The sequence below is a fragment of the Vespula vulgaris genome, chromosome 7, assembly GCF_905475345.1.
Source record: "Vespula vulgaris chromosome 7, iyVesVulg1.1, whole genome shotgun sequence".
Classification (NCBI taxonomy): domain Eukaryota; kingdom Metazoa; phylum Arthropoda; class Insecta; order Hymenoptera; family Vespidae; genus Vespula; species Vespula vulgaris.
This window is the reverse complement of record NC_066592.1, coordinates 3,123,868-3,135,718: the sequence shown is the minus strand read 5'-3', so window position 1 is coordinate 3,135,718 and position 11,851 is coordinate 3,123,868. Positions and strand designations below refer to the sequence as shown.

The window sequence follows — 11,851 nt, the reverse complement described above, 5'->3', positions numbered from 1 at the left end:
CGTTATAGGTGGGCTCCTGAGAACGGTTTATACTATGCGTATTGTTATCGCAACGATATGGAAGGGACTGGTTGTTTGCACAGACCGAGTATCAACCCTCTCCGTGAAGCGAGCCAACTTCCCCGACGAAGCCGTTCTTCGATCGCATCCAAATTCAGTGAAGGCTTCTAGATCAACGCGCAACCGGTGAAACGCGTTAACTTCCGTCGAGATAGCTTCGTCGGCGAGACTTTCGTCGGCGAATAAATTTGATCGGATTCTAATAAAGCTGAACTTTGCAGGATACGAATAGATACGTTGGTAAGTAAGCCGAGAGAAATAATTTGCGTTAAGCCGGAACGCTCGAATATTGTTTACAACGTTTCGAGAGACAAAAGAAAAATGTACTCTAGATAATTGGATTTTCCAATTAAAAATATAAACGATCGCTGGAAGTAGAGAAAATTGGTTTGCCAGAGAAAGTGTTCGATAACTAATGGCGACTGTTTGTTCTTTCTAAAGGGGACGCACTTCGTCTAGTTATAATATCATCGATAGATGCTTACGCTTTTTAACGAGAAATAGCCAAAGCGTTCTTGATTCGGCGCATGATCGGACGTGGAATCCTGCGAATAAAAAGATTTAATAACATACATTTTTCAACGATATATCTATCGAACGTGACAACGACGATAAATACCTGATGATGTTGTTGCTGTTGCTGTTGGAGATAAAGGGGATGTTGCTGCAGGAAGGACTGCAGTTGGCCAGGACTGAGGATGTGTTGTTGCAACAATTGTTGCATTTGGTGGAGGCCGCTCGCCGGGCTGAGCATCATCTGAGAAGGATTCTGAGACGGTGGAGCACCCGGAGGCCCTCCGGGCGGTGGGCCCTGCGAAGGATTCGGCGGTGATCCCCGTTGAGGGGCCTGTTATACGATAAATGTGTCAACGATAAATAATCGACTACTAATTGCTACGGATATAATATTAACAGTAAAACGAATTAAACGATACCTGTGGACTCTGATGAGGGCTGGGCTGAAGACCAGGTGCACCCGAGCTCGGTTGTTGCGATTGTTGCGCGATGATGGGCTGCTTTTGCTGGGTCATGGGTGCTGCTGTCACTGTGCGTCCAGCAGGACTGAGCTTCCCATTGCTTTGGTACTCGATAGTTAGTTCCTGCTGCTGCTGTTGCTGCTGCTGCTGCTGCTGCTGTTGGTGTTGTTGTTGTTGTTGTTGCTGTTGTTGTTGTAACTGTTGTTGGGATTGGGATTGCTGTTGTTGCTGTTGTTCGACAATGCTACCACCTGTGGCTTCGGAAACGCCACTCCTTCCTATTCCGTCTCGGCTAGCACGTACCGAGTGACGTTCTCTTTCGGCACGGCTCTCGCGATCCCGCGACGACGATACGTTTTCGCGCGACTGTTGTTGCTGCTTCAGCGCTGCAAATAGCGAAGTAGCCTGCAATACGAAAATGGAGATCGGGAGCTCGATCAAAGTCGGTTACGAGCTTCTTCACGAAGGGAAGGTACGAAAAGAGAAATGCGAACTATAAAGATTTATCGGCCTACAAAATAGATGAAAATATCTCATCGTTTCCTCGAACCGTCGTTACGTTCTATTATTTGTACAAAGACAAATTGATAGATAAAACGGTAACGATTACCGTCGGGATTCTCGAAGAGTAATTGTAAAACGTGTGCTGCGCGCCGAGCCTGGAATATTCATGATATAAATGCCGTTTAATACACTTTACTCTGATTTCCATACGTATTTTGGACAATATTGATCTTATCTAATGGTCTTCGTGGTTAAGTGCTTTTGGTACAGCGGTAAATAGACTATCGACTATCGTTCGAATCGACGTTGACTTGAGTATTTCCTTCGTAATCGATAACTAAACTAAAGCTTTCCCTTGGAATCTAGGGGAATAGTTCTTGTTTCTTTTTACGATATAAATAAAAAAATACGAGAAAATCATGTCTACGTTTTGATAATACGTAGAGAAATTTCAAAGAGTCTTTATCCTTTGGAACTATTGTCTGCTCTTTAAGTTCGTAGAAGATGAAATAGTGGCGGGGAGGAGGGGGAGGGGAAGGGGGAGAATGGGCGAGTGGGTGGGGTGAGAAAAAGAAAGAAAGAGAGAAACGGTAAAAAAAAAAAAGAGAGGGGACCGCATGACTCTCACGCAAATCCAAGCACGCTACGTCGAGTCCTATGCTAATCTTATTTGTGTACGATTACGTATGTTTATAACATGCAAAGAAATTCCCCGGTCGTGCGTTATCAGTGTTTAGTCAGGAGCGTCAGCGCGTAGCGCTTCTGCACTCCCAAGTCTGCCGAAGTTGAGAAAAAAGAAAATGCTGGACCGAGGAGCTGGTACCAAAGGAAAACAAAAGAAAAGGGCGCTCGGTGTTCTCGATTCTTCGTATAAGTGTATCGGTGTGTCCAGACGCGTGTGTGTTAGAGCGTGCAAACGTTCTCTTCGAGTACCAAATGCAAAACGTACAGCTTCGAAGATAATTCCGTAGATAAATTCGAATGGGAAAGTGGACGGAAAACGAAGTAGTTCTCATCTCGAGTGATTTTACTCTTGGCACAGTGCTTTTTGAGGAACATCATCCGAGAAAAGCCGTTGAAACGAAACCACCACAATTGCCTGCCCACTACCACCACCACCACTACCACCACCACCACCACCACCATCACTACCATCATCACTACTACCATAGAAACGAGCAAAAGATATGGTGAATGTGCAAATATGAATTCGCTTATAACCACGCGTCTATGCCAGCAACAACGTATTCGCACTGGACTTCTCTCATTCAAGTTTGTATTTCTATCGAGATGCTTTCGCGTTTTCGCGGAACTTTCGATAAGAGAGAAAGAGAAAGAAATAAAAAGAGAAAGAGAGAGAGAGATGGAGAGAGAATATAGAGAGCGAGCTTTACCTCGAGCTTTCCGACTTTATTCGCGTTATCAAAACAACCCTAATATTTCTCTTACAAGGAAAATCTAGAACGTGGCTGCCCGTGAAAGTGGATTAAGGAGAATGATCTTTAACATGCCTTGAGAGAACGAGTTCGAATATAAATATCAAAAATGAAATCGTATATCGCATATGAAATCTTGTTTCGCGTTTGATCAAATCAAATCAAATCAAATCAAATCAAATCTACTTCTTCTTTTTTTTTTTCATCTAGAACGACTAAAGCACTGATCGTGTTCTTTATCATCTCTTCCATCCTTTCCCCCCCCCCTCTCTCTCTCTCTCTCTCTCTCTCTTTCTCTTTTTTTAACAGCATCATCACGAGAAATATAATAATAAGAAGTCGGCCGCATTCGTCTATTTCTTCTTTCAGCGTTAAAATCACAAGACTTTGAAGAGTGGGTTTACACAAGGAAATGAATGAGAAGCAACGATCGGCACGAGTTTTTAATCCACTTTAGGTTCTGCTACTGCTGGTACTGCTACTGCTACTGCTACTGTTACTGTTACTGCTGCTACTGCCGCTGCTACCTAACCCTCGGCATATCGCGATCCTTTAATTCGCTAATTAATACGAACGATGTCGAGACCCCCTCCTAACTATCCACCCAGTCCATTTTTAACCAACTTTATATTCAACTCTCTGTTTCTTAACGAAACGAAGATTGTTAAATGTCTAAAACGAAGCTAAAGCTTCGAAGGGTTGAACGTCGTTCAAGAACGATGACTGTGAAGAAGAAGAAGAAGAAGAAGAAGATGGTTTGAGGAGGTGAGGAGTGACGGGGAGGGGAGTGGTAGAGGGGTTTGATATAAAATGAGGGATGGATGGGTGGGTGGAAGGGGGAGTCGGACGGTAAGTAGGTAGGTCGATGTGTGTACACGACAAAGGCAAAGGAAAAGAAGAATATATATATATATACATATATATATATATATGTATGTATGTATATGTATATAAGGGTACGGAAGAATGAAAGTATAAGGGCCGACGGTGAAGGGCCATCGACTACAGATAAGAAGGACTCCTAAGACTCTTTTAAGAAAAGGTTAAATAAAGGTCGGGGTGGTGCGTTTGTTGTTGGCTGTTCAGATTCCTTCTTTCGATGGAATGAGCTAGTAGTGGGGGGACTGTCCCTCCGGCACACCACTACTCCCTTTTCCCTTCCCCTCCCTTTCACCTCACCTCTGTTTCCTTCTCTCGTCATCGTCTCGACGACATCGAACCACTGCGCTTTCCTTACTACTTTACTCTGGTATCGGCACTTATTTGAATCTCGAAGAAGGCTTCTCTTCTTCCTTAGCTCTGTTATCGTGGTGTGGGAGAGTGGGAACGGGTAGGCGGTGGGGGAGGGTACGAACTCGTCTTCATATCTTTTATATATTAGAATTTTCGCAAAGCTACCCAACCGAAGCTACCCAAGCTCTGTTTACTGTTTGGATTTATTTCTGTCTCTACTCTTTCCACTTTCTTCTTCTTCTTCTTCTTCTTTTTCTTTTTCTTTTTTTTTTTTTTTGATACTACTTCTTGATACTTCTATAGATGAATCAAGGACCAGTTCGTAAGTGTATATGAATTTTTCCTTTACGCGTTCGTATTTATCTGTCTCTTTATTTCTCTCTTTCTCTCTTTATCTGTCTCTCTAGGGGTGACTTTTTCTTTCTCGACAGAATAAAGCAATTGTTTCTCCGTTATTATCGGTGAATAATAATCCTCGAAGGAAGACTCCAGGGATCAAGAGTAAGTTAATACTTGCCTCAATATTTTCCAAGGGCAGTGTATGCAAAAGAGAGTATGCTTGTCGTTTGATGTAATCCACAATGCTTGTTTGTTACGTGACTTCGATGAATCGTCGATGTGGAAAGAAACGCGAGTTTCTATGTTTGTAACGATGTATGTGTGTGTCTATGTATCTATGTACGTATGTACCATTCAATCGAGCCAACGAGAAAACGTTATCGTTTTAAAGACGACGATTCGTATGATATCGTTGTAGAGAGAAAAAGAAAATATACATATATAAATATTTAGAGGATGTTTGATGAAAATGTCATAAATTGTGTGCGTACATAAATAAAAGAAAAAAAAAAAAAAACAAGATGAAAAATAAAAATAAATAAATAAAATAAAAGAAATCATGCAATTTCATCAATTTTACATTTGCAATTGTTGTTTACATTGATATGTATTGATATGCATTTATGCATGCGTGCACATGTATATATGTATATGCGTTAAGTAAATTAATCGTTTCAATTCGTTAAAACGAATCGAAAAGCGATTTTGTATTTAGCATTGGTCGACGATCGATAACAAATATCTCGTGATTTCGTTTGAAATGTTTTTCCTTTTTTTTCTTCTTTTTTCTTTTTTTCTTTTTTTGTTTATTTTTCTTCTTCCTTTTTTTTCAATCGGAACGATCCCTCCTCTTCCTCCTTCCACGCGGTCTCCACGATGTTCTGGCTGGTATAGGTGGAATATGGATATCGTTAGATTTTAAACGCGTTGCGAGTATACAGATTGGGAACGTTTACTCAGCACACTTTTTATACTCCGTGTCAACATCGTTACCAATCAAAGCGGCCATTTCGGATTTCGTTCGATATTTACGCGCGGGGCCTCCCTTCGTTCCCTTATTCAAATTTTAATGCAGAATAATATCGTTAAAATAAACTCTTCGATATATAAGTAAAAAAAGAAGGAGAAGAAAAAAAAATAGAAGAAAAGAAAAAGAGAAAAAGAGAAAAGGACTAAAATCCTTCCAATAATAATCAGAATTAAATTGAAACGTTCAAATGAAAAGTTGATGAGCCTGATTATTAGAAGAAGAAAAGAGATAAATTTATCGTTTTAAATATCGATGGACCTCGATGTCATTCTCTCTCTCTCTCTCTCTCTCTTTCTCTCTATCCGTTCTTGGCAGCAAACGACTCGAAGAAACACGAGACACGTAGACGAGACGGAGCGGAAAACAAGGATTTTGGCAAGGCGAGTTTTCCGTCTGTCTCGTTTCGTATTCACGTTCTCGAGAGCCAATCAGAGACGCCTCTAGTTCGCGGCAGCCTCTTGTTGACGTTTGTCATAATATTTTAATACTAAATCGCGCGAAGGGCTGCCATGCGCTCGCATAATCAGCTTTTATTCCTCTGCTTGAAAAGACAGAGAGAGAGAAAGAGAAAGAGAGAGAGAGAGAGAGAGAGAGAGAAATAACATTTTCGTACGTGTGCTTGAAAACGCGACGTTCAACCCCTCGGAATAGGAATTATTTCGTTAGAGAGACATCATCCCTTCTTTGTTCATTCGTACTATGGTGTCTTTGAAACAACATTTGTCTCAACGTATCGTTATAACGCAAACTTTCCATTCCGTACTGAAGAAAATAGATGAATCATGAAAGATGCACTCTAATACTGATTCTCACTCTTTCACACACACACACTCTCTCTCTCTCTCTCTCTCTCTCTTTCTTTCTCTATCCTTTATAAAAGATACGAAAAACTGAGCGCATCGTGTCCATCAATGGGACTTGTAATATTGAGAGGAATTAACGATTCCACGGACGTTTTCCTATTGATGGTCCGTCGAACTGTTTCACTCACGAGGAGAAAAGGACGGAGTTAGGTTTCCTGGGACCGCTAGGAATAGAGGAGAAAGAGGACGAGAAAGAAGAGGTAGAGAAAGAGGAGGAGGTGGAGGAGGAAGAGGAGGAGGACGAGGAAGAGTATTCGGCTCGGATATTTGGAAAATGGCTAGAGGTCCGGGATGGCATACGGCCGGTGTGTCTCTGGTCTCCATCGTTAACGTACTGTGTACATTATAGATGGCCCCGTGATTGGTTCGTCAGCCTCTCAAAAACTCAAACTCATCCGACGTCGTTCGCCTTCTTCCTTTTTGGGCTCTCCTCTCTCGTCGTCTCTCATTTATTTTAGCCCGACGACCATGGGCGACCGTTCGAAGAGAGACAAGCGATTCCACACAATCGGTGACCTCGAACGAACACCATTCGCCTGGCCTGGCTTCTCGATCGACGATGTACAAAAGGGAGAAAGAGAGAAAGAGAGAGAACGAATGAGAAAGAGGGAGAACGAGAGAATCATAGAAAGAAAGAGAAAGATAGAAAGAGAGAAAGAGAGAGAAGCAGGAACGTCGTCGTACTCGATAGGGTATCAATTAGTATGATTCGTTGATATTCAAGCGCGGACGTTTCGTTTCGTCCGAAATACTTGGAGATTTCCAACGGACCCCTTCCAAACCGGTCATTTCCAACCCCACGTCGACGTCGCTCAATCATTCGACCAACGAAGGCGTCTCTGATCCCTCTCTCTGTCTCTCTTTTTCTCTCTCTTTTTCTCTATCTTTCTCGCACACCTCGTCCTTTTTTCACCGAACGTTTCCGATCGTCTCGTCGACGCACAACGGGGCCATTGTCCTTTTCAATCAGCTCCCAATCGCATTCCCTTCGATTCTTTATTCTTTCCGACTCTGGCCTCCCGTAGGATAACGAGACTCGCCATTATCAAGTCGCCGAAAAAAATTAGTCGCCTTTCTTTTACTTTCCAACTGTACAATTCCTTTTTCGAAAATTCACGTATTCCTGTATCCTTAAATTTTTCGAATACTTTTTCTCTCTTTTTTTTTTTTTTTTTGGATGGCACGAAAGGTTTGCACGATACAGACGTATATTATTAACCTGTTCGTATCTACGTATTAAAAGCAGATTGCACAAATGCGTCGAGATCATTCAATAAATTTAATATTCGATAAGTTGACTGAATAATGATAATAATAATAATAATAATAATAAGCGGAAGAAGAAGAAGAAGAAAGAAATTGTATGATTATTTTCTCTTGTTTAAAATACAATAACTTTACACGTCAATGATCCTTGACGTCCCATCGAAATATCTATAAATTTTCAGTCGTATAATGAAATATCCGAAACATTAAAAAATAATATCGAAATATCAATGAGAGAACGGACGATGGGATATCCAAAGACGAGAGGATAGAGATACACAGTTCGACGGAATTATGCAAGATAAACGTTGCCTGCGATGTGTTCTCTTTTTCTCTGCGTCATCCCCACCCTCTTCTCTAGATATTCGCCGTCTGTATGTACAAGAATTAACGCATAAAGGTGGGATTGTCGCAGCTGGGTAGGCGAGATACAGAAGGTTGGGGGTGTCCAGAGTGTCGAAGGGAAGAGAAAGCAGAAACGGAAAGAGAGAGAGAGAGAGAGAGAGAGGAAAGGAGAGGGAGAGGGAGAGAGAGAGAGAGAGAGAAGGGATCGGAAGGAGGGTGAGAACGAGAACGGATAACAGAGGAACCGGAATAGAGGGTGCATCGGAGAGAGTAATTTCGGTATTCTGCGGGTTTGCTTACATCCACCGGTTCGCTGATTTCGGCAAGAGCGCGAACGATTCTGCGATACAAGTACGCATAGATACACATATACGCAGATACGCGTACATAGATACGTCGTGATCTCGATAAAAGAAGAACGTGAAATGCAAAGGATCTGCATGAGACAGTGTTTCTCATATCATACTATCTATTGTTTTTATTCTTTTCTATATCTCGACTCGTTAAGAGAAAGAAAGAGAGAGAGAGAGAGAAGTTTGATTTTGATAACATTTTTATCTTGTTAGTTCTGAAGATTTTCATTGTTCGGTAAGACGGAACTTTTCACTTGAGAGAAATGAATAATAGAAGACATATCTGTTTGGAGGTTAGTAACTTACTTGTTTCTTGGGTTTTCTTTCGAGTCGAGTAAAAAAAAGAGATGATGGTTAAAGAAAAAAGGAAAGAAAGAGAAAGAAAAAAAGAGAGAGAGAGAGAAAGAGAAAGAAAGAGAGAGAGAGAAAGAGAGAAGAAGGCCACGTTGCAAAGCACCGGTGGTCGGCCACCGTAGTCGTTAATGAAAATCAAACAACGGAAAAATTACATCTACTTGGCGGTAACCATTGGAGGTCCACCTCCAGCAGCAGTAGCAGCAGCAGAAGCAGCAGAAGCAGCAGCGGCAGGCCAGCCCAATCTTTTCCACCCTCTGAGACTTTTGAGGGTAGTGCACGTGGCAGGGTGGTTTTGCCTTAGTCAGCTCTTCCTTTTCTTCTGGCAGTAGTAGCACAACGAGCACATCGGCGCCCAACTCGAAACCCCAAGCGAGGAACTCGCTATTCTTTCCTTCGTTTCTTCCTCCACCTCCTCCACCTCCACCTCCTCCACCTCGTCCTTCTCCTTCTCCTTCTCCTCCTCCTCCTAACCCCTCCACGTTCATCTCCATCTCTAGCTCCTCCAGCTTTTCCTTCTCCTTCCGTTAACCTCGTCTACTGTTATTAAGAACCACCGGTATCCGACTGGAAAATTAATTGGACCTGCCGAATCTGTTTTCTCACTGCTGATCGTGAGTATCTTCTCTTTGAAAGATAACGTAGGGTTGCTAGCTAAAAGGATTCTCTCGATGACGTAGTACGTAGTTGATGTATTGATGATAGAATGAAATGATCTCTTCCTTGTTAAAAAAAAAAAAAAAAAAAAGAATAAAAGAAAGAGAAGGAAGGAAGGAAGAAAGAAAGAAAAAATTGTCATGGTATACAAGCACGCGTCGAGGGATGCTTTAAAGTTTGCCACAAACAAGGTGAAGAATAAACGTACTGTGACAGAGTATCGTACGAGTTTTTTGGCTCGACGAAATTCCAGGAGGAGATGGAGGAGGAGTAGGAGAAGGAAGAACGAGGAGGAGAGAAAAGGAGAAGGTAAAGTAGAAAAGGAGGAGAAGGCGTGCACGTTTTACTTTCGTTCCCGATTAATTATTCAGTATCAATTAGTAGCCGTTTGAATTATGAACGGATCTTTCTTCGCTGCTGACTTTCCGGCCGGTGGATTTTGCGGCTTCCTTGCTAAAGAAATGAAGGGAAAAACGCGAGACTCCAGTGTAAAACTCGAGATGAGAAGGTAGGGAACCGAGGCATGGCTAGACCACCGATTGGTCAGAAAGAATTCTACCGAAAATAAAAAATGATATCGTACGTCACGAAGAAGAAAAAAAAAAAAGATAGATCATTGATAAATCGATCGTGATAAATCGTATTGACCGATGGTATACAATTTGCAAAAGAAGTAAATAATTCTGTTAGAAGAACTTGTTATTTTCAAATCGCATCGCTCGTACCTATTACATACGAACTTTGGATATAAGATGGAATTAAATGAACAACTCAAAAATAAGTCGTTCAATCATACGTACTTAAGTTTCAGCAATTTACTCATAAAAAATGATAGACGTGAAGTTTAAACTGAGAGGGAAGGCAAGAAAGACCGAATACAAAGCAATAGTAACGGTAAGAATAAAGACTATCATCCTCTTTTCTAGCTGTTCTGTTCTTTTCCACTTTTTCTATTTCTTTTTTTCTTCTTCTTCTTATAAAAAGATAAAAAAAAATAAAAAGAAGATAGGTATAGAGGATCGAGAAGACAGAGGCGATCGGGCAAAAGAGGGAGGGCAGTGAATAATGGAAACTGGCGAACTCCTTTTCTGGTAGTCGCGGCCGGATGAGCTCCATTAAAGGTCCCTAAATCCCCTACGTACTCCACCCCCTTGGCCTCACCTAACGGTATGCGACTGTCTCTGTCTATCTTTCTCTCTCTCTCTCTTTACGTCCCCCTATTCGTACATGGACGGATCATGACCAAGCATACGGGCGTTCGCTTTTGCTCGTAGACGCATATTTATTCGCAGTCCATTTTGGTTTGTTTGCACAAACGAGAGAGAGTCCGTCAGGCCGACGTCGGAGAGATATACCTATCTCTCTTTCTTTCTCTCTCTCTCTCTCTCTCTCTCTCTCTCTCTCTCACTCTCTCTCGATCCCTTTCCCTCCTACCATCTATTCGGTTTTCCACTACTTTGCTTTTGCATTCCTTCGCTCCTGCTCACTTCCGGCAAGCACCCCAGGACCCATGGAAAATATAAGGGGTGAGGCTCGTCGGACACCATCGAATACGTCGCAACCCTCCTATTCTCTTTCTTTCTCTCTCTTTGTCTTTCTTTCTCTCTCTTTCTCTTTCGTCTTTCCACTTACGATTTTTTCACGTACCTACCAAAGTGTACAAAGTTGTCGTCACGATTATGCCTACATACTTCGACATCCTTTTCTATCTCTCTCCTCCCTCCCTTCACTCCTTTGCCTCTTGTGGCAGAGTGGTTTTGAATTTCGAGGCGTACGCCAGCGGAATATCGGATGAGATTGCGGTTAAAAATTGTACGGTATTACCTAAGCCCTCACTTTCTACCCCGTCGTCTCTACGGCCCGAATAAGAGCCGAGGAGAGTTTCTTGATGATACAATTAAGTCGGGCAACAGCGGATTTTCTGACTCGGAAAATTATCCAATATTTTTCACGTCCGGCATTGTAGGGAAAGGGGGGTACCGGCGAGAGGAGAATAGTGGGAAAAAGGGGTATGCTTCGGGTAAAGGGGTGAGAAAAATGCCAGCTTGTTCGAAGCTCAGGAATTACAAGCGAAGGAGAGGGAGAGAGAGAAAGAGAGAGATAGAGAGATAGACAGATAGATAAAAAGAGAGAGAGAGAGAGAAAGAAAGAGAGAGGGTGCGAGAATATTGAGAAGAGTGTAAGACGAATTTAAATGACGGCAGGAAGAACGCCGGATGTTCCGCTAATGAAAGCCAAGACAATGGACCTTGTGGAGTCCAAGGATGGAAAAAAAAAGAAAAGGAAAAGGAAAAAAAAGAAAAAAGATTAAAAATGAAGGAAGAAGGAAAATAGAAAATCTTGATGTTTCTTGACTAAAAGAACATCGCTGAAGATCTAAAGTCGTCGTTGTCATTCGATATACATACACTCGAAGGATCTCTTTGCTTTACGC

The 11,851-nt window shown here is 42.0% G+C and overlaps 1 protein-coding gene across 26 annotated transcripts in view; it reads right to left on the bottom strand.

Moving 5' to 3' along the window:
* Positions 1 to 11,851, bottom strand: part of LOC127065150 (forkhead box protein P2-like) — a 268,844-nt gene that overhangs the window by 26,492 nt on the left and 230,501 nt on the right. For all 26 annotated transcript variants that reach the window (XM_050997110.1, XM_050997118.1, XM_050997122.1 and 23 more), the window contains 3 exons: positions 996 to 1,442; positions 680 to 907; positions 546 to 605 (listed from right to left, as the gene is read on the bottom strand). In XM_050997110.1, the coding sequence (XP_050853067.1) occupies positions 546 to 605; positions 680 to 907; positions 996 to 1,442 (735 nt within the window). The remainder of the gene's footprint in view (positions 1 to 545; positions 606 to 679; positions 908 to 995; positions 1,443 to 11,851) is intronic.